This window comes from Petromyzon marinus (assembly GCF_048934315.1).
Source record: "Petromyzon marinus isolate PM22_M1 ecotype Great Lakes invasive population chromosome 84 unlocalized genomic scaffold, UKy_Petmar_22M1.pri1.0 chr84_unloc.3, whole genome shotgun sequence".
Taxonomy (NCBI): Eukaryota; Metazoa; Chordata; class Hyperoartia; order Petromyzontiformes; family Petromyzontidae; genus Petromyzon; species Petromyzon marinus.
Genome location: NW_027422640.1, coordinates 753,447 through 779,149, shown reverse-complemented (window position 1 = coordinate 779,149; position 25,703 = coordinate 753,447). Strand labels below are relative to the sequence as shown.

The 25,703-nt window shown below is 44.6% G+C and overlaps 1 protein-coding gene across 5 annotated transcripts in view; it reads right to left on the bottom strand.

Annotated features, from left to right (window-relative positions):
- Positions 1 to 1,746: 1,746 nt before the first annotated feature.
- The window catches only part of LOC142908432 (NACHT, LRR and PYD domains-containing protein 3-like), a 33,012-nt gene continuing 9,055 nt past the window's right edge, over positions 1,747 to 25,703 (bottom strand). Inside the window, exons 3-9 of one of the 5 annotated variants that reach the window (XM_076059134.1) lie at positions 21,872 to 22,257; positions 18,360 to 18,424; positions 16,468 to 18,142; positions 5,730 to 5,813; positions 5,076 to 5,162; positions 3,168 to 3,251; positions 1,747 to 2,381 (exon numbers count right to left, since the gene is read on the bottom strand). In XM_076059134.1, the coding sequence (XP_075915249.1) occupies positions 2,300 to 2,381; positions 3,168 to 3,251; positions 5,076 to 5,162; positions 5,730 to 5,813; positions 16,468 to 18,038 (1,908 nt within the window). In that variant the 5' untranslated portion in view covers positions 18,039 to 18,142; positions 18,360 to 18,424; positions 21,872 to 22,257 and the 3' untranslated portion in view covers positions 1,747 to 2,299. Of the gene's footprint in view, positions 2,382 to 3,167; positions 3,252 to 5,075; positions 5,163 to 5,729; positions 5,814 to 11,788; positions 11,807 to 16,467; positions 18,143 to 18,359; positions 18,425 to 21,871; positions 22,258 to 25,703 lie in introns of those variants that run through there. The other 4 variants (XM_076059132.1, XR_012931756.1, XR_012931755.1 and 1 more) reach the window with 4 other exon arrangements.

The window sequence follows — 25,703 nt, the reverse complement described above, 5'->3', positions numbered from 1 at the left end:
GGGCGGTGCTAGTTGGGGGGGGCTCTCTGTATGATTCTCTGGACGTTTTCGTGAGTCTGTAGCTTTGAGTTGATATGAGTCTCTTTGTGAGTGTGTTTGTCGAAGCGAGACTGTGTGCCTTGTGTGAGTCTATGCATCCCTGTAAGTCTCTAGCTCAGTGTGAGTACATTTCTCTGTTTGTCTTTTTGTGTCTATATGAGTCTTTATATCTAAATGTGAGTCTGCGGATATCTCAGTTTATGGGTCTGTCTGAAACCGAGTGTTAGTGGAATGCATTTGACTGGTAGCTCTGTGATATCCACTTTTGTGGGCCGCTATCGAACACAAATGCTTGCACTGCACCGTGAGATATCCAAACATTATGTTATTAGTCTCGTGACACCATTAGTATGGTCGATGATAGCATTGCGCACAATATCAAAACTATTCAATAACATTGAAATATTTAAATGGCAACGCCGCATGAGTAACCAGGAGAGTCCTCTTGTGAGTTACACCGAGTTTGTATTCTCCAGCACGTAGTCCATGCGAGAAGTTAGAATGCTTGACAAGCAAGAGAAGCAAGTGGAGTCAGACAAATGGACATTTCCTAAACCTCCTGCATCAAAAGCTCAACGCGCTGACACTGGGAGCGGAGGAGTGGAGTCGCTGGGAGTCTCTTCTCTGTTCCCGTGTTTCATCATCACCATCTAAACCACTGCTACCCCCACACACAAGTACAACACAGATCCCCCATATACAGTACACACACACACACGAGGAAACATACACAGATTCCCCATGTAGCCTCCACAAGCTGTATGGGAAAGTCCAGTTAGTTAGCAACTATTCAGGCTGACATGGCACACGAGGGTGTGGTGTGGCCAGTGCCACGCTCGGCCACCTTTGTCTCCCCAGTGCTGATGTTTACACACTGCGATGGATACTCAGTTAAGGCTGAGTATATAAATATAAATCTACACTTAATAGCAGAATCTGAACATTTATACTGGAGTAATGCAATGAGTGCAGTAGAGACAGGACAAAAGTTACAACAACCAATACAATACAACACGATAAGAGTGCACAGTAAAGTAAAGGTGAACAAATCACTTAAAATATACAAATGAAACTAAACTCTTTTTTTTATCTTACCAGGAAAGGCCCAGAGCTATTATCTAATTTTTCAGAAGCAAGCCACTAATAATAGCTCGAGGAAGTGGATTATCACGTGAAAATTTATAGCAGCAAATACATGTAAACGGATGTTTCTAAATATGGAGAGAAAAACTGGAGAACCCAGAGGAAAAAAAAAACAAGTGACCACGGAGAGAACATGCAGACTCCAACTATACAGCAGGTGTCAGGGTCGAAATCCAACCCCTGAACTCTTGCATACCAGGCGAGGAAGATGACATCACACCACCATGGCGTTACTTAAACAAATACCTAAAAGTATGCAAGTTCAAATTGCATCAGTTCCCAAGCTTGGGAAAGGCAGTAAAACAACAGCAATAAACATTCCCAGACCACATCCAGACAATGACAGTCTGCCAATAAATGTATACATTAAAATTGAATTATTGATACGTTGTTAAGCATTTCGAGGCTGAAGTGCTGTTATTTGGTATACAGATGTGTATAATCAAAGATAAGAAATATCAAGTGTATTTGTTTAGCCAGGTTTTTAACCTGGATAGTTTCAATTGCAAGTGTGATCCGAGGCACCAAAATCGAAAACTAATCAATTAGAGCAATGAAAGAGAATTCAGAGTAAAACAACTTTATAACAATCGTTAGTACATTTCTTATATCTGAAGTCGGCTTGGAAGATTATTTTTAGACCGATCATAGCGCAACTGAAAGTTAAAATGCATGAATATAAAAAAGATAGAGGGTGAATATTGAAGTCATACATAAATAGACGAGGATATCTGCATGAGTGTGATACACACCCCTATGTACGCACATTCATGACAAACATTCCTACTCAGTGAAACAATGGTGAGCTGCCAGACCATTTAAAAGCCACCGACACCCCTTCCACATGCCACCAACATCGCTTCCCTATACCACATATTCATAAATACACTTACACATTATTACACATTATTGGAATCACCACACTCATCAGCATCTTGGAGTCGCGTTCACCCTTGGCTCCATGTGGAGCTCACAGAGAAAGCTCCCAGCTCATTGTCGTCTCAGAGTCAGGGTCGACGATCGGAGCGGTGGAGGTAAAATGAGCCGGGCTGCTGTTCAAGTCGTGCGTGGACCAGCTCCATCTGCTGCAGGGCCAGCACGGCCTCTCAGCTTATATCTAAATATCCAGGCCTCCTCGGTGAGTCCATCTGCTCCTCAACTCCTGCTTCCCTTCCTCACTGAAGCGAGTGCCATCCACCCTGCAGCAAGAGAGAGGTTCACGCTGACGCGGGTTCACACAAAGACCCACGCAGCCCCCACAACAACCATGCTGGATGAAGGTCTCCCCATGCCATGAGAGCTGTTTCACCATACTTCACCACGCGGGTCAGTGCAGGCCTGTGATGGCAAGGACTGCAGATCTAGGATCGTAGTGAAGTACAACGGTGGATTGTGCTGCACACTGCAGTCTGTTGTCTGCAACTTAGCTCTGCTGCCTATAACTCCTGTGGTTATGTGCGGTGGTCACCCATCTCAGCACTCCAGGCTAAAGCCTGCTTATCTTGCAGATTTAAGATCAGGCGCATTTCCAGTCGTTTGGTCATGTTCATTGGTCTGATAATGAATATTGTCATTATTTCGAGGAGCGGGGTCAACCAGGTGGGGTGTTGGCTGTTGTGCTGTTCGGTTCTGTGTTGTGTTGCATTGTGTTTCTAAGTTTGCCATTTTTTTCATTCTTACCTGATGATGGTTGCTTGTGTTGCAATCGGAACGTCTATTCTATTATTATTATTTGATTTGATTTTCTACGTGACTTTACCGAAAGAACCAAAGAGAATATTAAATGCACTGGAATACACTCCACTACTCACTCCACTTCTGGCAATGGCTCTCTTAGCACACAAACATGGTGTGAAGGTCAATTTCCAAAACGTTGCCTTTTCCATATTTTCTCCTGCTAAGGCCACAGTGTTACTGACGAATCTCAGTTGTTTTGTTTGTAGCAACAATCAGAGCGCGTATGAGACACAAGCTGCATAACTTACCCGAGCTTCCTCAATGCTTTGTTGGTGATCATGATGTCATGGAGAGCTGGGATCGATTTGTCCGTCAGTGAGCACTCTATCAGACTACAGGGAGAGAAGAGGCACTGAGTGGGGTGAAACTGGAAAATAAAAGTGTACACACTCACAAGAAATGGAGAGCAACTCAACACCTTTTAGTACAATAAGGGTGGAAATCTCGTAGAATCAGCTAAACAGAGGGAGTAATCATTTCGGACCCAGGAACGCAATCCTATTTGTCTATTAATTGTTTAATGTGGCTTTGTCCAACACGGCATTTTACAGGAACGTAACCCACCGCATTTGGCGAGGTCTGCAATATTTTGTATTAAAAATCGCGTTTGTCCATGCAAGGCCACTAGATACAGGCAGAGGAGCCAGAATATAAATCTGAATATTTATTTATATTAGAGAATCTGAAAAGCTAAAAAGCTCTTTTTCACAGATGTCCACGTAACCCATCACAAGGCAAAGGCTAGTTTAAACTGTATATTGGGTAAGGATCAAATAATGTTCAAATGTATCGGGTTGGCGAATAAGAGCCATTGGTGATTTATGGCTTTAATAAGAGTCAGGTTGTGGTGTTATTAATGTAAACGTATGGGTGGGCAATTAATGTCAAGATTGCAGCCGTTCATTATATAAAATTCTTAATTGTAATCTATGACATTAAATACAGATGATCATTGATTATATCCAGAGCGTGCCTATCTGGGTTCCAACATCCGATGAAACCGGTAAAACCGCTCCAAAGGCTGAACCAGTCCGGCGATCGGCACAAAGTGCGTGACAAAACAAGCAGCTATGCTTTATTTCAGTGTCAAATAATATATACAGTTCATTACACACTACATACAACAACTTAAACAATGAAAATACTCCACGTATATACATGTTTCATGACTAATAACTAGTCATAGAAACAGAAAATATAAAGTGCGATCTGGCGAAAATTGAGTGGAATTCGGCATTCACCAGAGCACCGGTCTGAAGGCTGCATCAGTCCAACTATTGACAAACACAAGTTGTTGTTGTCAAGCACAAGTTGTTTAACAAGAGCATAGTACACAAATCACCCCATGCAGAGTCTTTGATATTGGAGTGGTGAGTGCGGTTAGTAAATGTTGTGGCCGAAACGTCGTGATAATTTTGTAATGTTTTATTTTTATTATTTTATTATTTCCATCCTACGTGACTTTACCGAAAGAACCAATAAGAGTAAATAGTCACTTTTTACAGCAGAATATTCATTTTGTCTTTGTATATTTACTTTTAGCGATTTTTAGATCGCAAACTATTTAATAACACTAAATATATATACAGAACACCTAAAAATATAATCGTATTTTTAGCTCTTTCGGTAAAGTCACGTTGAAGGGAAACAATAAATGATAAAATATATAAAACAATAAAAAATACATTATATATTTTATTATTTTATTGTTTCCCTTCAACGTGACTTTACTGAAAGAGCTAAAAATATGAATTACTGCAGTCACGAAAGCTTTAAATCAAAATGTAATCGTATTTAAGAATATGCAAAAATAAGATATTTTAAATAATTATGCGATTATCTGGTTGTGTTTGAAAATCTGGCTGCCGGATAATCGATGATCTAATATATTAACATAATATAATTTAAAACAATATCATTGGTTAGAGTTGGTTATGTGACAATTGTAATTGTATTGTTATTTAATAGTGGTTAACAGTGCTGTAATAAGTGTGGCAAATAACTTAATTGATAAGTGCATAAAAATTATGTTAAAATCGACGTTAAAATACAACATTATTATGCTACTGAATATCTTTGTGTTTTGTGTCTGTATATGTGTATATATTTGTTTAGGCGTACTTATATAAGTGTGTGTGCATCAGGACATTACTCACACTAACGTCTCCAACCTCCCTTCTCTCTCCAACATCCCGTCTGCTAAAAGTCGGAGGCCGCTGTCTCCGATCTCGTTGCGACGCAGCCTAAACCCGGGTGGACGGGAGAAGAGACAGCGCTGACTCACTGAGCCCACGGGAACCGCGGAGTGAAACACGCGGTGAGTGAGGGACACTCACAATGGCGGTGCACGTGATCACAGCACACACCGTCATGAGCAAAGCTGCTCATTGTTTAATGCTTCTGTTAGACATTTTATATATAATAGGTGGCATTCACAAATATCAGTTTACTCACGATCATCCATTCAATTATACTGCACTGTACCTTTATAATATGAAGTGTTTGTGTTTATATAAACACAAAGTTACAAGAGAGGATCACACACAAGTGAAGTACATTTTCATCGAGAACACAGGGAGATGTTTTCAATTAATGTATCTGCTAACAATGTTGTGAATATTGCTTTAACCTATGTGTTAAACTAAACAAATGTGTTAAGATTACAGTAAAACATTTTTAAAGTGGACTCGATTAAGCAGGACAGCAAGATTAAATGTGTTCACATTCAAATGTTTACTTGACAACGCGTTGCACCAATAATTAGCAGTTAGTGCACAGAGCACAAGTGAGAAACGAACAGCAGAGCTTACCTGAGAATCTTCAAACCTGTGTTGGCCTTGAGGATGACACTGAGAGAGGAACCCGACTTGTCCGTCAGTGAACAAAGATACAGACTGCAGGAAGAGAAGAGGTGGTTAGTCGGGGCAGAGGGGATGGGTGGAGGGTCTGGGCACAGAGTGGGGGATGGTGAGGGGTGGTGGTGGTTGATGGGACAGTGGTTGAGGGTCGTGTTTGTGGCTACTGTGCACAAATGAACCTCGTGTCAACTTTAATAGGAGCTTGCAAATAGCAACTGCTGTTTAGATTTTTGGGTTGAATGTGATGTGTGTGTGAATGTCTACTATGTGTGCATTTGTGTAAGTCCATCTCTATACGTGTTTGGTACATGTGTATCTTAGTGCATGCATATTTGTGTGCATGCACGTGGGAAGTAGTGGTGCAGTGGTTAGCACAGTGAGCCACAAACCTGGTTCGATTGCCGCTCACGGCGAACTTCATTGATGAATATCTAAAACGGCCATGGACCTCACCTAGGTCGACTCAGCCTTAAATTACTACCTGGTGTAGTAAGTAAACATCAGTTGGCTGAGTGTGGTGCTGGCCTCCCAACCCCTCATGTGCCGTTCTGGTCTTCATTAGGTGTTCCCGAACAGTACATGACCCAAAAGTCTGCTAAAAGTTATCTGTAGAATCTCTGTGTATGTATATATAGATCAAATAATCATGATTTATCTTCGATATTGCATCATTCTGTAAGCGGTCACATCTGAAAGCGTTTCATGTAACATCTCATCACAATGTAATTAAAGGAAACCCCCAGTGACAACTGTCTGGCACAAGGTAACTTAGCACCTGGCCTGCATATCGGCATTTCCACAACAACTCTTCCAGTAGCCTCTCATTCCTAATTTCCTCAGAACATCCTCCCATTTCCGCATCAAAAAATATATACAGTATATTATACACTACATACAACTTAAACAATGAAAATACTGCACTTATATACATTTTCATGACTAACAACTACAGTAATAGAAAGAGTAAATATACAGCTTGATCCGGCGAAAATTGCGTGCAGTTCGGCGTTCGCCAGAGCACCGGTCTGAAGGCTGCATCAGTCCGGCGATTGTCAAACACAAGTTGTTGTTGTCAACCACAAGTTGTTGTTGTCAAAAACATGTTGTTGTCAAACACATGTTGTTGTTGTTGTTGTCAAACACAAGTTGTCAAACACAAGTTGTCAAACACAAGTCGATGTCTAACACAAGTTGTTGAACAAGAGCGTTGTACGCACATCACCCCATGCAGAGTCTTCGATATTGGAGTGCTGAGTGTGGTACAGTAAATAGTCACTATTTACAGCAAGATATTTATTTTGTCTTTGTATATTTAGTTAAGCGATTTTTATATCGTAAACTATTTGAAACAGTCAATATATATGCAGAACACCTAAAAACATAATCTTATTCAAGAATGTGCAAAAACAAGCTATTTTAAATAATGTGATCATCTGGTGTTTTTTGAAAATCCAGTACCCCTCCCCTCCGATGCTGCTGGATAATCGATGATCTACTGTATTAACACAATATAGTTGAAACAATATCATTGGTTATAGTAGGTAATGTGACAATGGTAATTGCATTGTTATTCTTTGGGTCTTTCGGTAAAGTCACGTAGATAGAAAAATAATCAAATATTATTTTCTATCTACATGACTTTACCGAAAAACCTAAAGAGTATGAATTCCTGCAGTCACGAAAGCTTTAAGTCAATATGTAATTGTATTGTTATTTAAGTGGTTAACAGTGCTGTAATAAGTGTGGCTAATAACTTAATTGATGAGTGCATATAAATTAAGTTATAATCGACGTTTAAATACATTATTATGGTATAGTGAGTATATTTGTGTTTTGTGTCCGTATATGTGTATATATTTGTTTAGGTGTACCTATATTAGTGTGTGTGCATCAGGAAATTACTCAACACTAACGTCTCCAAACTCCCTTCTCTCTCCAACATCCCGTCGGCTAAAAGTTGGAGTCCCCTGTCTCTGATCTCGTTCTCACTCAGCCTAAACCCGGGTGGACAGGGGAAGGGACAGCGCTGACTCACTGAGCCCACGGGAACCGCGGAGTCAAACACGCGGTGAGTGAGGGACACTCACAATGGCGGTGCACGTGACCAGAGCACACACGTTCATGAGCAAAGCTGCTCATTGTTCAATGCTTCTGTGTTAGACATTTTATATATCATAGGTGGCATTCACAAAAAGGAGTTTACTCACAATCATCCATTCATTTCTACTGCACTGTACCTTTATAATCTGAAACGTGTTTGTGTTCATAAGGGTGTTGTTTTGCAAGACCTCATCTTACAAAAAAGACAAAGATCCCCCGTGTAGCCTTAACAGACTGTAGGGGCAAGTGCTGTTAGCGAGCACCTATGAAGGCCGGAACGGCACACGAGGGGGTGGGTGGTGTTGTATATGGCCCTTTTTCCACAATTAAAATCAATAATAATATTTGCCGATATTTTTAAAATAGTAACCGAAATAAATAAATAAATAAACACCGCTACGACAAGGACCAGCAAACAGCAACGGGAGATCGTAAAAAGGTCGTTTAAATAAATAAATAATAACCTCCGGGGCAAAGAGAGGTTAGCGACTATCTGCAAAATCTCCAGATTGCCAAAGGACAATTCACAAACAAACCTGTTTGATGTAACACAGCCGCCCGGGGTCACCAAGAGGGGAGGGGGGCAATCACGCGCGCGACCGCGGTGAGACAGCGGACGGGGAGGGCATCTGTTTTTTCTCTCTCTCGCAAGAGACGCGGAGAGAGGAGAGGGAATTTCACATTTAAGCTCCGCAAAGGACAGCGAGACAGCGTTCGGAAGAAGACATCAAGCCAGCTCCGAGGCATGGCCTCGAGACATTAGCAATGGGTGCTGTGTCCCGCAGAGAAGAGGGGCGAGGGGATGTTAGGTGCTGAGTTCGGCATGGGCAGACAGAGTATCGCTAAAAGTTATTATACATTCATCCTGATGTTTTGAGTCGCTTGCAGAATCGAGGATTGCGATAAGCTGTATCATACTAAGCTATCAGAGTTGTGTAAGAGGTGTGCAAATACAATTTTCAAGTTTTGAGAGTGAGCGACAATAGCACACTCGACAGTTCAACAAGACAACAGCTCAGCAAGCGCCAGAAGAGGGTGGCGAGCGGCAGGCTCCAAGGGGGCCCCGCGATCAACCGAGGATGCGAGGCTGGCAGAGTAGCGATGTGCCACCGAGTGTGAGTTCAGAGCTGAAAGAAATATCGCTAAAAGACTTTTATTCTACATTGAGTGCCAGCTGCCAGCAGCCAAGCGTGTGCTGACTTGGCTCATCCAGCAATGGAAGCAAAAGAGTCAGCGAACCAGCAAAGAGCGCGTTCGAGCATCTCCACAGAGAGCACGTGCGGCGCAGCTACTACATCAGTGGAAAGAGACCGTATCTGCCAGCACGAGCAGCCAAGCCGACGCCCCGAGCAAGAGAACAAAGCAGTTCGTATAACCCTCCCCCCACACTCTCACCCTCACGACGCATCACCCTGCGTCTGTTTCACGAAGACACACAACACGCATATCGGGACAATCAAGAAGAGTGACATTCCAAGGTGCTGATCGTGAAGAACATTGCTGCCTATTGAGTTACGTGGATACGGTCATTTAGAAGTATCTCAGTCGTTCGTTTTCTTTTAATGGCATAATCTTGCCGATGAATCCATTGACGTATACTTTTGCCTTTGAGAATAATAATTGTTTTGACTGCCTTTTCGCATGAATATCGTCGGATGAACTACTAAGGACTTTTTATTCGTATTTTCCATATGCTCGTGGTACCCAGAGGAAGCAATCAATTGTTCCGTTACCCAATTAACAACGTGATTATTGAGGGTTGAAGAGATGGATCAATGAAATGAACATTGCCTGTAGTACTATGCTGACAATTTCAAGTACAAAAATTTCCATATTAGAGTGTTAAGGTTTTTGTGTAGAATAGCGTGCCTGCATGTTTTAACGACTCTCCCTATCACCAATTAAGCTCGCGTTACGCAGTGGAATTAATGATATGTGCAGTTGTCAAAGTGAAACAACGCAATCGTTGATGTTTACTGTGTTGATGCTGTGTTGAAAATTCCGAGCTTGAGAGTTCGCATATCCTTATGTTAAAGTTTTGTTTAGAATAAAATTGATTAACGCAGAAGTGGTTGCGTGTGTCCTTCCTGATTTCGTGCGTAATAATCTTATTTATAAGAACTGTATTCTGCGTTGAGATCTCAATTTGGAGACCTGACATAAACACACTAATACACTCAGTAAATGTTAAAACGAGAATAATTGTATTATACCGATCGATAATACGAAGTTAAACAAGGAAGCCGAGCTGACTCTGGCATGCTCACAGCACCTGTATAACTTCATACGAAGAATTGTATTATTCCGATTGATAATCCGACCCTCGTCAGCGAGGCGGGGCCTAATCATAATAACGGATTGCAATAGCATAATCACACACACGAGCATTAATGAATATGATTATATCTCGAATTAGCATAATTTATGCGCATAATTGCATCACCTAACATAATTGCGGATAATTACGCAAATTCCAAATTTCATTTAATTTGTATTATTTTCATCAAAATTTTCACAACCAACATATACAACAGTGACCTACACCACCCCGACCGCCTTTGTATCCTTAGTGGCAATGTTTACACACCGCACCAGGTCCTCATTTGAGGCTGAGTCGACCTAGAGGGAGGCCCAGGTCCGGTTCAGATAATCGTCACCGGTGTTGGTCGTGAGCGGGAATCGAACCCGGGACGCCGGGTTCATAGCGTAGCGTAGCGCTAATCACGACACTACTACTCCTCGTCTACACACCTACATACACACACAGTAACGAAAGTAAATAACGCACATACATGCGTATATTCACTAATTTGTCCATGGCGCACTCATATCACTGGATGAATTGCGCCTCATGAATGTGAATCCTTATTATATGAAGATTCCTTGCATTCATTTTCATGTAAAAAAATACTGTCACATTAAAACTGCAGACTCAAACAGGGGTGTGTAAAGTGTGTACATGTGAGTGAGTGTGTGTATATTCATATATGAGAGTGTGTATATTAGTGTACATGTGTAGTGGAGTAGGAAGGTGCATAGTGGAAACAGCGTGATTACATAACACAGACAGTACGGGTTATGTTGGGTCAGCCTGTAGCGAAGGCAAATACAGTGCAGGTTATATTAGGGCAATTAAGCTGGGTGAGCCAAGGACGGCTGTGATTGGCTGGAGCTGTTGCCAAGTCTAGAGTCGCGCCTAAAGGTCTGGAGGAGAAGCAGGTGCGAACGACGAGGAGCGTGGTTGGGACGCGGACTAATTAATTGGGGAGTAATGAGAGCGGGGATAAATTGGGGGGTCGGCAATTGGAGCGAGGTTGTTGAAGTTGGAGAGCTTGGAGTGAACAGCGGGGAATTGAAGTTGGAGTCAACAGCAGGGAATTGAAGTGTGGAGAGCTTGGAGACAGAGAGTGGAGAGACAGAGTTTGAGAGACAGAGTTGGAGATGGAGCATGGAAACAGCATAGCGATAGCAGAGCTGAAGAAGAGAAGCAGCCAGCAGTGGAGAGAGCGTAGCGATGGCGGAGCTGAAGAAGAGAAGCAGCCAGCAGTGGAGAGAGCATAGCGATAGCGAAGCTGAACAGAGACGAAGCAGTTAGCAGTGGAGAGAGCATAGTGATGGTGATAGCGGTGAACAGAGACAAAGCAATTAGCAGTGGAGTGAGCATAGCGACGGTGATAGCGGAGAGCGGAGACAAAGAAGTTAGCGACGGAGTAAGCGAAGTAATCATGGGGAGTGGAGAGACAAAGGTGGCGAGCGAGTCGAGTGAAGCACGGTGAGCGAGCCGTGACGACATGGATACTGTAAAATATTGAGGACATGCTGAAAGTTGTAAATAAAGCGGTGTTCGAAGAAAGACAAAAGTTGTCCGAGTGAAATCGAACACTACATTTCGTGTCAGAGTGACTACGAACCATGCCGAGATGTCAAGGAAGGCGGCCAAGAAGAAGAACGTGCCGGTGGACTCATCCGACGACAGCAACGACGAGGACGTACTTGCCCGTGTCCTGCCAAGTGGCCGATACTCCTCCGGAGGGCCTGGTTGAACGAGAGTCTAGAGAATGAGACAGCGGTTCGAGCGAGGCCGAGACCCCCGCACCGTCGAGTGATTGGAGAGTCCTCATGGCCCAGTGGGAGGCCAGGATGGCGACATTGACGGAGGCGTTTAACCGCTTTGTGACATCGGACCAGATGCAACCGACGGTGTCAAGTCGACCAGCAGATGTTGCCGCGGGGTCGGAGCGATTGGAGAAATCCGACGACGATGAAGCACCACCATCGGGAACAGCACGGCGACTTCATGTGCAGCGGTTCGAGGCCAAAGTTGGGGATTGGACGGCATTTACAAGACGGTTCCGAGCAGCTTATCAATCTCTGGAGTGGACTGAGGGTGCCGCTCTGCGGGCACTGCCGACGGCCCTCGATGATGATACCTTGGCGACATTTAATGGATTCCCTGCCACCGTCAGGTCAACACTGGATGGGGCATTCGCGGCAATGAGCAAGGTGTACGAGCCGCGGTCGGTCGCCAAACGTAGATTCCAGCAAAGGAAGCGGGAGGACACGGAATCCCCTCTTGCATTCCGCAGCGCGCTGTTGGCCCTCGCTCAAGTAGCATACCTGGCGATGGACCAGGAGGCCCTGGATTCCTTGCTGCAGGAGAAGCTTTTGCAGTTGGCCAAGGAGCTACGAGTCGTCCTTTCGCTTCCTGACAGCAACAACGACGATGACATGTCTCTACAGATCGCCAGGAACATCAAAGTCAACCTGGACCTCCGCGATGAGCCAGCGGTGGTGGGTGCGCAGCTGCTGTTGCTGAGCGCTGCCGCGTCCGAGAGCGCGGTGGCGGTGGGCGAGGCACCGCCGATTGCAGCGGCGGCCGGGGTGCCACCCGCGGGCATGCTGCGTCGCCCCGCGGTGTATGGATGTACTACGAGTGCGGACGGAGAGGACATGTTGCCCGCGACTGCTGGTGGCGCAGGGGCGGCCTTCCAAGGGCGCCGACCAGCTACAACCGAGGATTCTCCCAGGACCGAGGATTCCGGGTGAGTCGCGATACATTCAATACACGGCCGCTCTTTCCACATCACCAATCTGCGTCATCTCACCCATTCACATCTCATTCGTATGTTGCGCACGGTCAGGACGTGTGGGGCGCGTTGGTGCATCGTGTTTTGGGAGCTGCGCCGGGGTCGTCGGATGTGATGGCACTTATTCAAGGGGTGATGGTCAGAGTTATTGTTGACACGGGGGCTTCTGCGACCCTTATCTCGTTACAAACTTTTTGCTTATTGCCAACTTTGCCCCAGGCCCTAGAACCGGTTGATGGGCCGTGCATAGTAGCAAATGGTGGCAGTCTCGGTATTATGGGTTGTATGGTCGCGACGAATCAAATTGGCGAAGTGAGCGTTACGGGGAATATTTTGGTTTCCAAGGCCTTGGCGGTACCGTGTTTGTTGGGAACGGATTATTTGCAAAGGATGCCACTTAGAATTTCTATAGAGAAAGGGGTGTTTGGAATTGCCATCGGAAAAATGTCTAAAATTTTTGGGAACGTCTTTTAAGCTTGCGGTTGCGAATGCCGTGGTGCAGGCCGTGGTGAGCCGCACCGTTCGCGTTCCGCCTGGCACGCAGATGCTTGTGCCGCTGCGCTTTAAAAAACAGTTGCCTTTCGGCGAGCAACAGGAGGGTATATTGCTGACGCCCTCAAATGCTGTATCACGGATGCCCACTTTGGTAGGGGCTTTGACTATTGTACCGGCAAATTGCGACCCTTTAATACAAATTGTAAACGTGGGACACGAATCGGTCGTCATTCTGGAGGGTACAACGTTGGCGCATGCAACGGCAGCGCCGGGTCCGGAAGGGGAGGCGTGTTTGGCAACAGGACAGAGTGAGATGTTGCCGGGTGATGGAGATGATCCGGACTGGTTGCGAGATCTATATATGCAAAACCCTGAACTAACGCCTGTGCAGCGGTCGCGTCTCCATGGGTTTCCCTTTGAATTCAAAGATGTGTTCAGCGTGATTACATGATAACACAGACACTACGGGTTATGTTGGGTCAGCCTGTAGCGAAGGCAAATACAGTGCAGGTTATATTAGGGCAATTAAGCTGGGTGAACCAAGGACGGCTGTGATTGGCTGGAGCTGTTGCCAAGGCTAGAGTGGCACCTAAAGGTCTGGAGGAGAAACAGGTTCGAACGATGCGGAGCGTCGTTGGGACACGGACTAATTAATTGGGGAGTAATGAGAGCGGGGATAAATTGGGGGGTCGGCAATTGGAGCAAGGTTGTTGAAGTTGGAGAGCTTGGAGTGAACAGCGGGGAATTGAAGTGTGGAGAGCTTGGAGACAGAGAGTTGGAGAGACAGAGTTTGGGAGACAGAGTTGGAGACGGAGCTTGGAAACAGCGTAGCGATAGCGGAGCTGAAGAAGAGAAGCAGCCAGCAGTGGAGAGAGCGTAGCGATAGCGGAGCTGAAGAAGAGAAGCAGCCAGCAGTGGAGAGAGCGTAGCGATAGCGAAGCTGAACAGAGACGAAGCAGTTAGCAGTGGAGAGAGCATAGTGACGGTGATATAGGAGAGCAGAGATGAAGAAGTTAGCGGCTGAGTAAGCGAAGTAATCGTGGGGGAGTGGAGAGACCAAGGTGGCGAGCGAGTCGAGTGAAGCACAACGAGCGAGCCGTGGCGACATGGATACTGTAAAATATTGAGGACATGCTGAGAGTTGTAAATAAAACGGTGTTCAAAGAAAGACAAAAGTTGTCCGAGTGAAATCGAACACTACACATGTAAGGTCTAATAAATCTGAAAATCTAAATAGGCTCGAGGCTGGATGGTGCTTCTACCCAAGACTAACATGTATAACAACAGTTGTTGTAGCCTGCGGAGCTGCGTTATGGCAATGGAACAACATTCATCTCTATGCTCTACACCAACCCACACTGACAAGATTGGTGATGTCTGGTCAAATAACCCCCAAGACCTGCATGGTGTGGGAGTGCCTTATCCAGCAGTAGACTGACCAAAGGCTGTACTTGTACATGTGTAGGAGTGTGTGAGTTTATATGTACACTATGTGTACGTTTGTGTGTGTACATGTCTGTGTGTATATACGAGTGTCTTTGATTGTGTATTTATATGCGTTTAGGGGAATGGTGGGAAAGTCGTTGGCACATTACATTACAAACGAAGTGACCTGGGTTCAATATCCGTAAACAGCATCAGTGGTGAGTGATGAAAAAAATTCTGGTCCTGGAACTCCCGTAGGGTGACTCTGCCTTAAATGAGTACCTGGTGGTGTGTCAACATCAGCAATGGGGAGAGAAAGACAGCCAAGGACGGTGCTGGTCAGGGAAGTGCGATCAGCACTTGCCTCAAAAGTGTATGCAGGCTCCACGGGGAGATTGTCTTTGTGCTCTAAAGTGCAGTGTAATAGTGTGTGCTTGTTCCCTGTCACTGGCTTCACTTTCCCCACCAGTTTATATGGGCTACTTGGGGGATCATTGTCTCTTTAATGCTTTACAACTAAGATTAACACCCATTACCAATTAGCTGTCTCTGTAGTGGTGAGCACAATCACTGACCATGATCCACTGTGAACCAGGGGCTTGAATCGGACACGTGGATCAAACCGTTACCCTCACTCTCCACCGCAGTCGCAATCAGGGCTACATTTTCTCAGTATGGCCTAAGGTCACCTCACTCCCTGCATATAGTGTGAGGGCTATCATTATCGCTAATTAAATGTTGCTGAAGATGATGGAAAACTTTACAGCATCCATGAATATGCATAACTTTTTTTTCCTTTTGTACTTTAACGTACAGTGAGTGCAGCATTCACTGTGGACCCACCTACTCACTGTACATTTACTTACCCACTCACACTAATTCACTCATTCACCAACCCACTCACACACTAATTCACTCATTCACCAACCCACTTACACGCCACTCACATCCTCACTTAACTCCACATATTCACTCATCGATCCACCCACCAAGTCACCCACCAACTCAAGCAGGCACGCACTCACTCACCGAACCTCATCCCTCAGTGGATGAGTGGGAGTGGGTATGCGGCTGGAGAGTGAAGGTATGGGCAAGGGTGGGGGATGGGTTATGGAAAAAGTGAAGGCAGGAGCAGATTGGGGGTTAATGGGAGGTATCAAGGGAGGGGTGAGCGTGGCGTGCGGGGAGAGGAGTGAAGTGAGTGAGGACAATGATGGCAGTGGCAAGGGGAAGAATTTGTCAAAATTTGTGTTCATGCTTGGGCTACGCAAGACCGAGTGTTTACGTGAGAATGGAGTTACATTGTACTGTATGCACAGTTAATAAGTGAGGATTCTTATAGACAAAGATCTGCCGTATAGCCTTAACAGACTGCTGGGGAAAGTGCCGTTAGGGAGCACCTATGAAAGCCGGCATGGCATATGATGGAGTGGGTGGCCAGTATCACGCCCGGCTGCTTTTGTCTCCCGAGTAGCGATGTTTTACACACTGCACCTGGTGCTCAATTGAAACTGAGTTGATATCACGCACAATTATGCACACACAATTTGTGAAGTAGTGAATGCAAGGTGTGCCAGTCTTACACTAGATGTTTACATCTGTGCAGTCCACGCTGAAGCCTCTTCATTTCCTCGGTGCCGATGCCACAGCCGAACAGGTTGAGTGTCTCCACAGGTTCTTCTCGCTGCAGCAGGATCCAGGAGATGGCAGCGCAGTCTGGCAGGGACAGCCTTGTGAATGACAGGTCTATCTCAGTCATGGACCGAGTGACATCACTCAGGGACTTGCGGTCGTGCAGCTCGTGCACGCAGTGCAGGAGACTGTTGAGCCTGTGTTTGTCAACCATCCGATTCTTCATGCTGCGATTGAGCCACTCGATTATTTCCTTTTGATAATCTGCAGATGGAGGATCCAAGATACCCTCAAAGAACTTCCATGGAGTGCTTGATGCCAGTCCACAAAAAAACCTCTGAAACACATCAAACCTCCCATCTTTGCTGTCCTTAATAGCCTTGATGACGTCATTCACTGGCCATGTTGAATGTGACAGATGCAGAGCTATCGCTGCAAAGAATTCCTGCATTGTCAAGTGTGAAAATGAATAACAACTCCCTTGTTTAATGCCCTCACATGTGAACACTTTGTTGATTAATGTACTTCCTAGTTCAGAAGAACTAACAACAAACTCTTCTAGATCTTTTTGGCTGAACATCTGGATGTTTTGCTGAACCCCCTTCAGAGCCATATTGCCAAGAGACGATACAATTTCCTTGGCACAGCAGCTGCCACGTCCATGGTGTACTATGAGCCCAAACACGTATTGTGTGAAGAGGTCGGTCATTGATTTGAGGATAATCTCAGAATGTTCAGACTTTTGTAAATGTTCCTTCAGTGTAATGGCTGCTATATGGCAGAATGAAGGGTTCTGGGACAATGTATTCACTGTTTCATTTTCCTGCAGGAGCTTGAGTGCCCTTTCTGCTAGACTTCTATCTTGGTAAAATTTGTAAAAAAATGCTATTTTATCTTTGTTGGAAAACCCAGTGATTTCAACAGCTCGATCAACATTCACTTGACTCAGTTGTTCCATGGCAATGGGTCTGGTCGTTATCAAGACCGAGGCCTTGGGCAAGAGATTTCCATTCACTAGGGCAGCAATGATGGCTTCTACTGTTGCCGTCTTACGTGGATCGGTGCACGCATTGGCATAGTCAAGGCGCTTTCCAAACTCGTCCAACCCGTCCATAACAAAATGGGTTCTCTCTTGGTTTGCGAAAACCTCATCCGCTTTGTTTCCCAAACATGAGTGCAGCTTAGAAAACAGCTCTGCCAGTGACACCTCTCCAATATCATTTATCTCCCTGAACCTTATGAGCACGATGTGCTCAAAGCGTCGTGCAAATACTTTCTCACCTGACAGCAAGCTGTGCATAATGAATTTGCTCAACATGGTTTTACCGCTGCCTGGAGTCCCCACTACAATAACCAGTCGGGGGTGTGTTTTTTTTCCAATGTGATCAAAGAGCTTCTTGTAAGTAATCCCTTCTCTCTGTGCTCTCTTCATCAGCTCCTCGTGCTGCTTGCCTCTCGCTAGTAACTCGTGCTCCTTGGTTTCTTGATGGCGGTAGTAGGGAACCAGAATTGGCTTCACCATCCTCTCCAGCAAAAACACTGCAGGTTCTCCAGGTCGTGCGTCGTAGTTTCGTGTTAATGATGTCAGCTTCAGCAATAATTCTCTGAAATCATCACCAGGCTTATCTAAATGACACAAATAATTTAACGAGCAGATCAGTTTCACTTACAATAAAAAACATATTCCTATAGCAGACAAATATGTTTAAAATAAACTATGTAAAAAAAGCGTAGCGAATTCATTCACCATGGATAATGCAGCAACATCATGTACATCATGAATTATTGTGTGGAAGTTTTCACGATGTGTATTCTCCAAATGCAATTTTTATAAACACTGTACCTTTTGTAAAAAAATATGTTTTATCATAACAAAAATGCTACCACCATGTGTCTTGTTTGTTTTGCCTGTGAAAAAGATAGTACCACATTTAGCATTACCGTGTACATCAGCATCATCACAACCTAATTCTATCAATCTGTGTGTAAAATGCACTGCTTGCCTTATCCTACAATTATCGATTTTTTTTTGTCTAGGATGTTGATTTTTTTTTTTATATTTCACTGGTATTGGGGCTGTGTTTCCTCTCCCATCTCAAGCTGGCCTACATCACGTAGCACGGGGGCTACACTGGTGGAGTGCAGTACACCAGCCACGGTCCTAGCAGCAGAGAAGATGAAGTGCTGTCACTTCCACAAGAACAGACACATGAATCACAACACACTCGTAGCATCCCACGTGATACATCGTAGGTTCACTTGAACTTCAACTTATCTGGCTACTGCATCATCAGCAAACACTGTGGCAGCCACTACATTGTGGAGAGTGTCGATTTCCAATGACAAATTTGCTCAACAACTTCCATCAGCTTTCCAAGGAAACATTGAACCCAGTCTCTCACCACTTGGGCAATGGTGACCATGAGTAGCCTGATCCCTCTGTATCTGATCTTATTTTAATTTCTCGGGAATCATATATTCGGAGTCATTATCTCCCGTGGACTTTTTTACAAATGACGAGGTCTACAAATTTGACGTTGAATCTGGAGTGAAGTATAACCAATCCAGTTTCAGTTTCATTTATTTTGTATAGCCCTGTGAGCCATTCGGCTCTTGAATCGGGTGCAACTGCAACAAACAAAACCAGGAACAAGAAACATCTTAAAGTGACTACGCGCAAACAGAAAAATCCAGGAAAAAACAGCAAAGTCTTCCGGAAAAAGCACCGTATATCAATGCTGTGTGCAAACATCCCAGTGGGATGCAAGCCAAACAATTACAACCATAAGACAATTTAGATTAAAGTTATCAGTCTAACTCTGTACTACAACAAATAAATATGGCTAAACCAAAACGTTTTAGAAATCACTAAAATAAAGCTATAAAAGCAATGTAACAGTGATCATAGGAACTAATTTAAATTTTACAATAAAAGATACACATAACATGTACTACCAAACTTTGCAGCCATAGCTTGCTGCATGAGTCACTCCATAACAGCAGGAGTATCAGTAGGAGTATCAACATTTTTCAAGAGTTAAGAGGAGAGAGTAGGTTCCGTTTCATGAGTCAATGGCATTAAAAGGCGGGGTGTCATTAGAAATAGCAGTCATTTCTAGATTTAAAGCTTTCGTGACTGCAAGGATCCATATTCTGGTTCTATTCGGTAAAGTCACGTTAGTAAAAAATAAAACAACAAAAATCACGACGTTTCGGCCACAACACAAGCGGCCTTCATCAGGTGAAGGGACCAGGCTGTCTCGAGGACAGCGCTGGAGTGAAACACAGCCACGCTCAGACCGCGACCTTTAAGCTGTGTGCAAGGGAACAAGGTGCCTTGACAAAGGAATTAGCATAAAAATTAGCATTTGATTGGCCGACTTAGCATGATGAACGGTGTAGAGGTGGTTTACATGCGGGTGCACATTCCGGTTGGCGTGGGGGGGGAGGGGGAGTTTACCTATTGATGGTGTGAAAAAGGAATTTTTAAGAGCTGCGAAAGTTTGGGGTACCACTACTTGAAAAATATACTGTACCATTGAAAATTAGTTTAATGTTTGGTTCGATTTACAACATCTTTCCAATGGTTGCTTAATTTGAAACCATCTTCTCGGTTGAAATTGTGTCTGTGTTTGTAGATCTGAATTGCCTTGTAAACAAATTTCTGATAAAAACCCGTGGGTTTGCAAAGAACCTTGGTATCGGAGAAAATTATATCGTGATCACCCACAGCGTTGTAACAGTGATCAGCTACGGCAGAATAATTCGTTCTGCCGTGTTTCAAATCTGATTTGTGCTCGCGAATTCGGTCAGAGACATGTCGCTTTGTCTCCCCGATATAGCAAGCACCGCAGGTAAAACTCAATTTGTAAACCCCGGGGTACTGTAAGTCAGGAATGCCATCCTTCACGGATGGGATCAGATCACGAATTTTGTGTACTGTATTGAACCGGACCTGGATCTTGTGTTTGTTTAGAATTTTGGAAATCTTTTTAGTAACGCCTGCTATATATGGTAGTGTGATGGTTTTCACCGGAGTATCAAGTGGTTGTTTCTGTATGGAGGGAGAAACAGCTTGGCGGATGGTACGGTCAGAGTATCCATTCCTTTTGAGGGCCAGGTGTACATGTTTTAATTCACGGGTCAGGTGGTGTTGGTCCGAAATGCAATGAGCTCTTAAAAATTCCCTTTTCACACCATCAATAGGTAAACTCCCCCTCCGCGCCAACCGGCATGTGCACCCGCATGTACACCACCTCTACGCCGTTCATCATGCTAAGTCGGCCAATCAAATGCTAATTTTTATGCTAATTCCTTTGTCAAGGCACCTTGTTTCCTCGCACACAGCTTAAAGGTCGCGGTCTGAGCGTGGCTGTGTTTCACTCCAGCGCTGTCCTCGAGACAGCCTGGTCCCTTCACCTGATGAAGGCCACTTGTGTTGTGGCCGAAACGTCGTGATTTTTGTTGTTTTATTTTTTACCTACGTGACTTTACTGAATAGAACCAAAGAGAATAGCAGTCATAGCTAGTCAATGTAAAAAAATTAGGAGTAAAAAATGTCCACAAAGGAGGAGACATTATACTGAGAAGAGCAGATAGCCAAGGACTGAGCCACGTGGAACACCATATAATTGGGACTTCTGAACAGAAGGCAGTCCTTGCTTGCAAAAATAGGGCTCACTTTTAGAGGGGAAGCAGAAGCAATGGGGAAGTGTGAGAGATGCCTGCGTAGCCATGCCGATTCAATAGGATGGAGTGGTGTGTGGTATCCAAAGCAGCCCAAAAGTCAAGAACTAGAAGCAGCTTCCATAATTTAAGAGAGGTGGTCATTCACTCTCAATAGGGAAACAGTTTCAACGAAATGGCCTTGGTGGAATCCAGATTGTACCAAGTCATGGAGACCAAGGCAGCTGATGGGTTTGCTGCCATGGCCAAACATATTGGGCTTGACACTTGAAAGAGAGCTTCATAGCTCATTATATTCTTCCAGCTCAAATAAAATGCCTGTGTCTGAAGAGGTGAGAGAAAATCACCATGTTTAAGTCATTTGCAAGGAAAGGGAGGTGTAGGATAGTACAGAAATTCAGGAATGTTGGGGTACAGTGTGGATGCAATGTTTTGATACTGACACACATTTCCATTATCCATCCATCCTTTCCTCCAAATCTCTGATCCCTTGTACATACCCTGCTATGGAATGGAATATGAATGTCCTCCTCCTGAGAGGGATGTTGTTATGCAAGAGTGGTGCAGTTTGCGAATATCAAATGACAGTTCATATCAGTTCAAAGCAATTCCTTCGCTTAAACTTGCCAGAGACATGCGAGTGGTTACGTGAAGTTTAGCATCACTCACGAGAAGCTGCTCCAGGGATGGCTTTACCCGCAGTTGTGCTCAGATCGACACCCATCACGTTGAGCTGCTGCTCATGCTGTGATATCCACTGACCCAAGAGAGGGATCTCGGATCTCAGTGGCACCAGCACATCTTTAAGGAATCTCATGCACACTTCTTCTCCATTGTTGAGCACCAGGTCAACCAGGTCCCGTGTTCGTGCCATGGGGTTATTCTCGCTTTTGAGGGACGCATATACACTGTCCAGGACTATCCCTGTTTGATAGGAATAGTCAAGCACTTCTGAAGACTTCGCCTGGAGGTATTTCTGCAGATTCACTTTGTTGGTTTTAATGCTCTCACATGCAGAAACTTTTGATGCCATCACGACAAATGCATCGAGTCACCTGAAGAAAATGAAAACAAACCATGTGTCACCTGTAAGCATAGTCGTGTAATTTTAGACAGGTACGGGAAAGAATAATAATTATAAAAATAAAATGTTGCTACTAAAATCTGAGAGGTCTCGGTTAGGTACAATTGTGACTTTAGGTATTTGATTGTGAATACATTGAGTTATTTAAATTGTAATGAAAGCTTAAAAATTGTCATTGGAATATATAGAAATACATACAATTGCATCGAAACACTTTAGGCATCTCAAAACACTCTTCAGTGCAAGCATTTGAACATTCACATGAACACAACACTACGATAAAGAAAAGTAAAATGTAAACCTAATTCAAAACACCACACAGGTTTAGCAGATTAAGCAGCTGCGTGACACCACGTGCTCACTGCCTCGACCATCGTGATGCCACGCAGACGGCAAATTGCGTTGTAATGTGCAATGATCGGGATAGCGTCACCTCTAGTTGAGTGACGATTAGAGGGTGGGAGCCAGGTTTGATCTTGGGTAGTCCCTATGTAGTGGGCACTCCCATGCTCTCAATGTATGGGTAGAGGGTGCTCTGAGGTTGTCTAGCAGTGGTATGACGTCACATACCGCGCTCCCAGCAGCGGCTGGCGGGGCCATTTGTGAGGGGGCCGGGGGAGCCGACGGAGGGAGCCGATGGAGCCAGGAGGCCGACGGGGCGGGGGAGCCGGGGGGGGGGGCGACGGAGCCGGGGGGAGGGGGGGGCGACAGCGCGGGCAGAGGGAGCCGACACTGACTTTCTCATACATCATACACTGACTCATTCACACCATGCACTGACTCACTCACACATCATGCAGTGACTCACTCACACATCATGCACTGACTCGCTCACACATCATGCACTGACTCGCTCATCATGCGCTTACTCACTCACACATCATACACTCGAACAACCACTGACCCATTCACTCATCATACACAGGTTCACTCATCGTGTGCTGGCTCACTCGCACATCATACACTCACTCTGCCGCTGACTCGCTCACACATCATACACTGACTCACTCATCATGCGCTGGCTCACACATCATGTACTCACTCAACCTAATACTGACTCGATCATCATACGCTGACTCGCACATCATACGTTGACTCGCACATCATACACTCACTCACGCTGCTGCTGACTCACTCACACATCATACACTGGGAGTGTCGTGCTGCCAGCTATGGCTGCAGGTTTTGTCGTACATGTTATGTTTATCGTTTGTTAATTTTAAAATCACAGTTCCTATGATTACTGCTGTTACATTGTTTTTGTAGCTTTATTTTGGTCTGGTTGTGGTTCAATAGTTTTCTGCAATGTAGATTCATATTTTGTTTGTTGCGTTTGCACCCGACTTAAGAGCCGCATGGCTCACAGGGCTATACCTAATAAATTAAACTTGAATACGCTTCACAGAAATGAGTAAACATGACCTTTTGTGGAGGTAGTGTGTTTGTGTGGGGAAGCCAAAACTTAAAGTACACACATGAGGCAACGTCAATGTTACTGTAATGTTCATTATGTTAAATAAATCACTTATACAGGACAGCAGTGGTCCAGGTGTCTGTGCAACCACCTTCCTATGCCTTTGAATCTCCACTTGCACTGTCTCTTAGGAATTCTTCAAAATTAGCGGCACGTTACATCATCATCAGCAGCCATTGTCTCTCTACCGCTGGATGAACGCCTCCCTATATTTGTTTAACGTGAGAAATTGATGAAGAAAATTCTTAATTTAACATTTTTTATTAGTATCAATAATAACGAAGCATCTGGTCAGTGAGTATGCACCACGTGCATTTACAACAGCATGCAGAGCATGAGACTATAACGAGTTTTGTACATCATGTTTGTAAACCCAAGTAATCCATTCTTTAGTATGAGATATTTATACATTTAACTCTTTGTGTATTGAGCTGTGTGTATTGCATTGCTGCAAACTAAATATCTATACTGTACATATACAGGCCGGTCTGACTTAACCAGCGTTCTTTCTACAAGAAGGTGCTATAACAAGCAATATTAATTTATCCCTGGGGTGTCACTATATACGTATGATTTTATGAGTAATCAAATAGTACGAGGAGATAATGCAATAGGGAGAAGGGGGTGAGGGCGTGGGCTTAGTCGCTTTTTCTCTCATACAGCACACATCTCCACAGGAAATGAAAAAAATAACACCTGGCAAATGGACATACATTGATGTTTACGCCCAAGGCGCAACAACTCTATTGGTTTCACTATCGTGCAGCTCCACGCTACACACAGCAGACGCGTGCTCCCTACAGAGGATAAACTGTCGAGCGTCTTCTACGCCGACAGAACGAGCTTCAACACAAACATCCCCCATGTAGCTCCACAGACTGGTGGGTCAAGTGCTGTTAGTGAGCCCCTTTGAAGACCTGCACGCAAAGTGGGGTAGAAATGGCCAGCACCACACCTGGCCACGTTTGTCTCATAGGTTATACTGATTACCCATTGTACCAGGCACTCATTTAATGCAGACACAACCTAGAGGACCCAAAACCAGTGTAGATATCACGTGCTATTGATAACTGTGGCTGAGTTTGTTGTGCAGCATGGCTCGCCACAAACACACATAGGCGATGTACACAAACATACAAGATACAAATGAGAAAAATCTCCCATATCGTTTTTTACATTATTGGGATTAGTTCTGCTAGCGAGCACCTAAGAAGGCCAGTACGACACATGAAGGGGTGGATACATAAACACAATAACAATAAAAGCCATTCGCCACTCAAAATTGGTGACGTCAAAAAAGTGTTTGTGCCAGGCTAAGTGCACATTGAGGTCATGTGGACTGTCGAAGGCTCATGGGCAGTAGGTTACAGGATAGATAAAGGTGTCATGGGTTGAGTGACAGGGATGACTGGCAGATCTACTACCTGTGCTCCCTACTGTTCCACCTTGCTGCATTTTACTCATTCTGCACTCCGCTCGTTGTTGTGAGCATCACTCCTCCGCCCTCCGTTATTGCTGGAGGCGGACATCCTTCACAAAACTCCTCCAGAGACGCTGATCTTGAAACCACTGGTCGAGCTGTTGGCAAGCCCAAACAGCTCCACCATCCTTCTGTTACACTGCAGTCAAACTCTTGCCTATAGCGATAAGCCCCTTATATCTGGACAAACAGAAGATGTTTGGGTACACAGTGACTGGGCATTTGGGCTACATGACCCAGCCAATGCTGCCTCACCTGCCTTAGTATCTCACTGATGGGCATTTGTCCAGATCATTCAAGGATCTAAGCTGCTCACATAATCTAGTTTGTTAAGTCCACGGTGGATCGTAGACAACTTGAATATGCAAAACCAGTGTGGATGTCCCTTTAAAAGGGATCCAAATTTCTCAAATGTAGAGAAGGGAGGGGATATCTGGCTGAGAAGACCCAGAGCTTTACATGG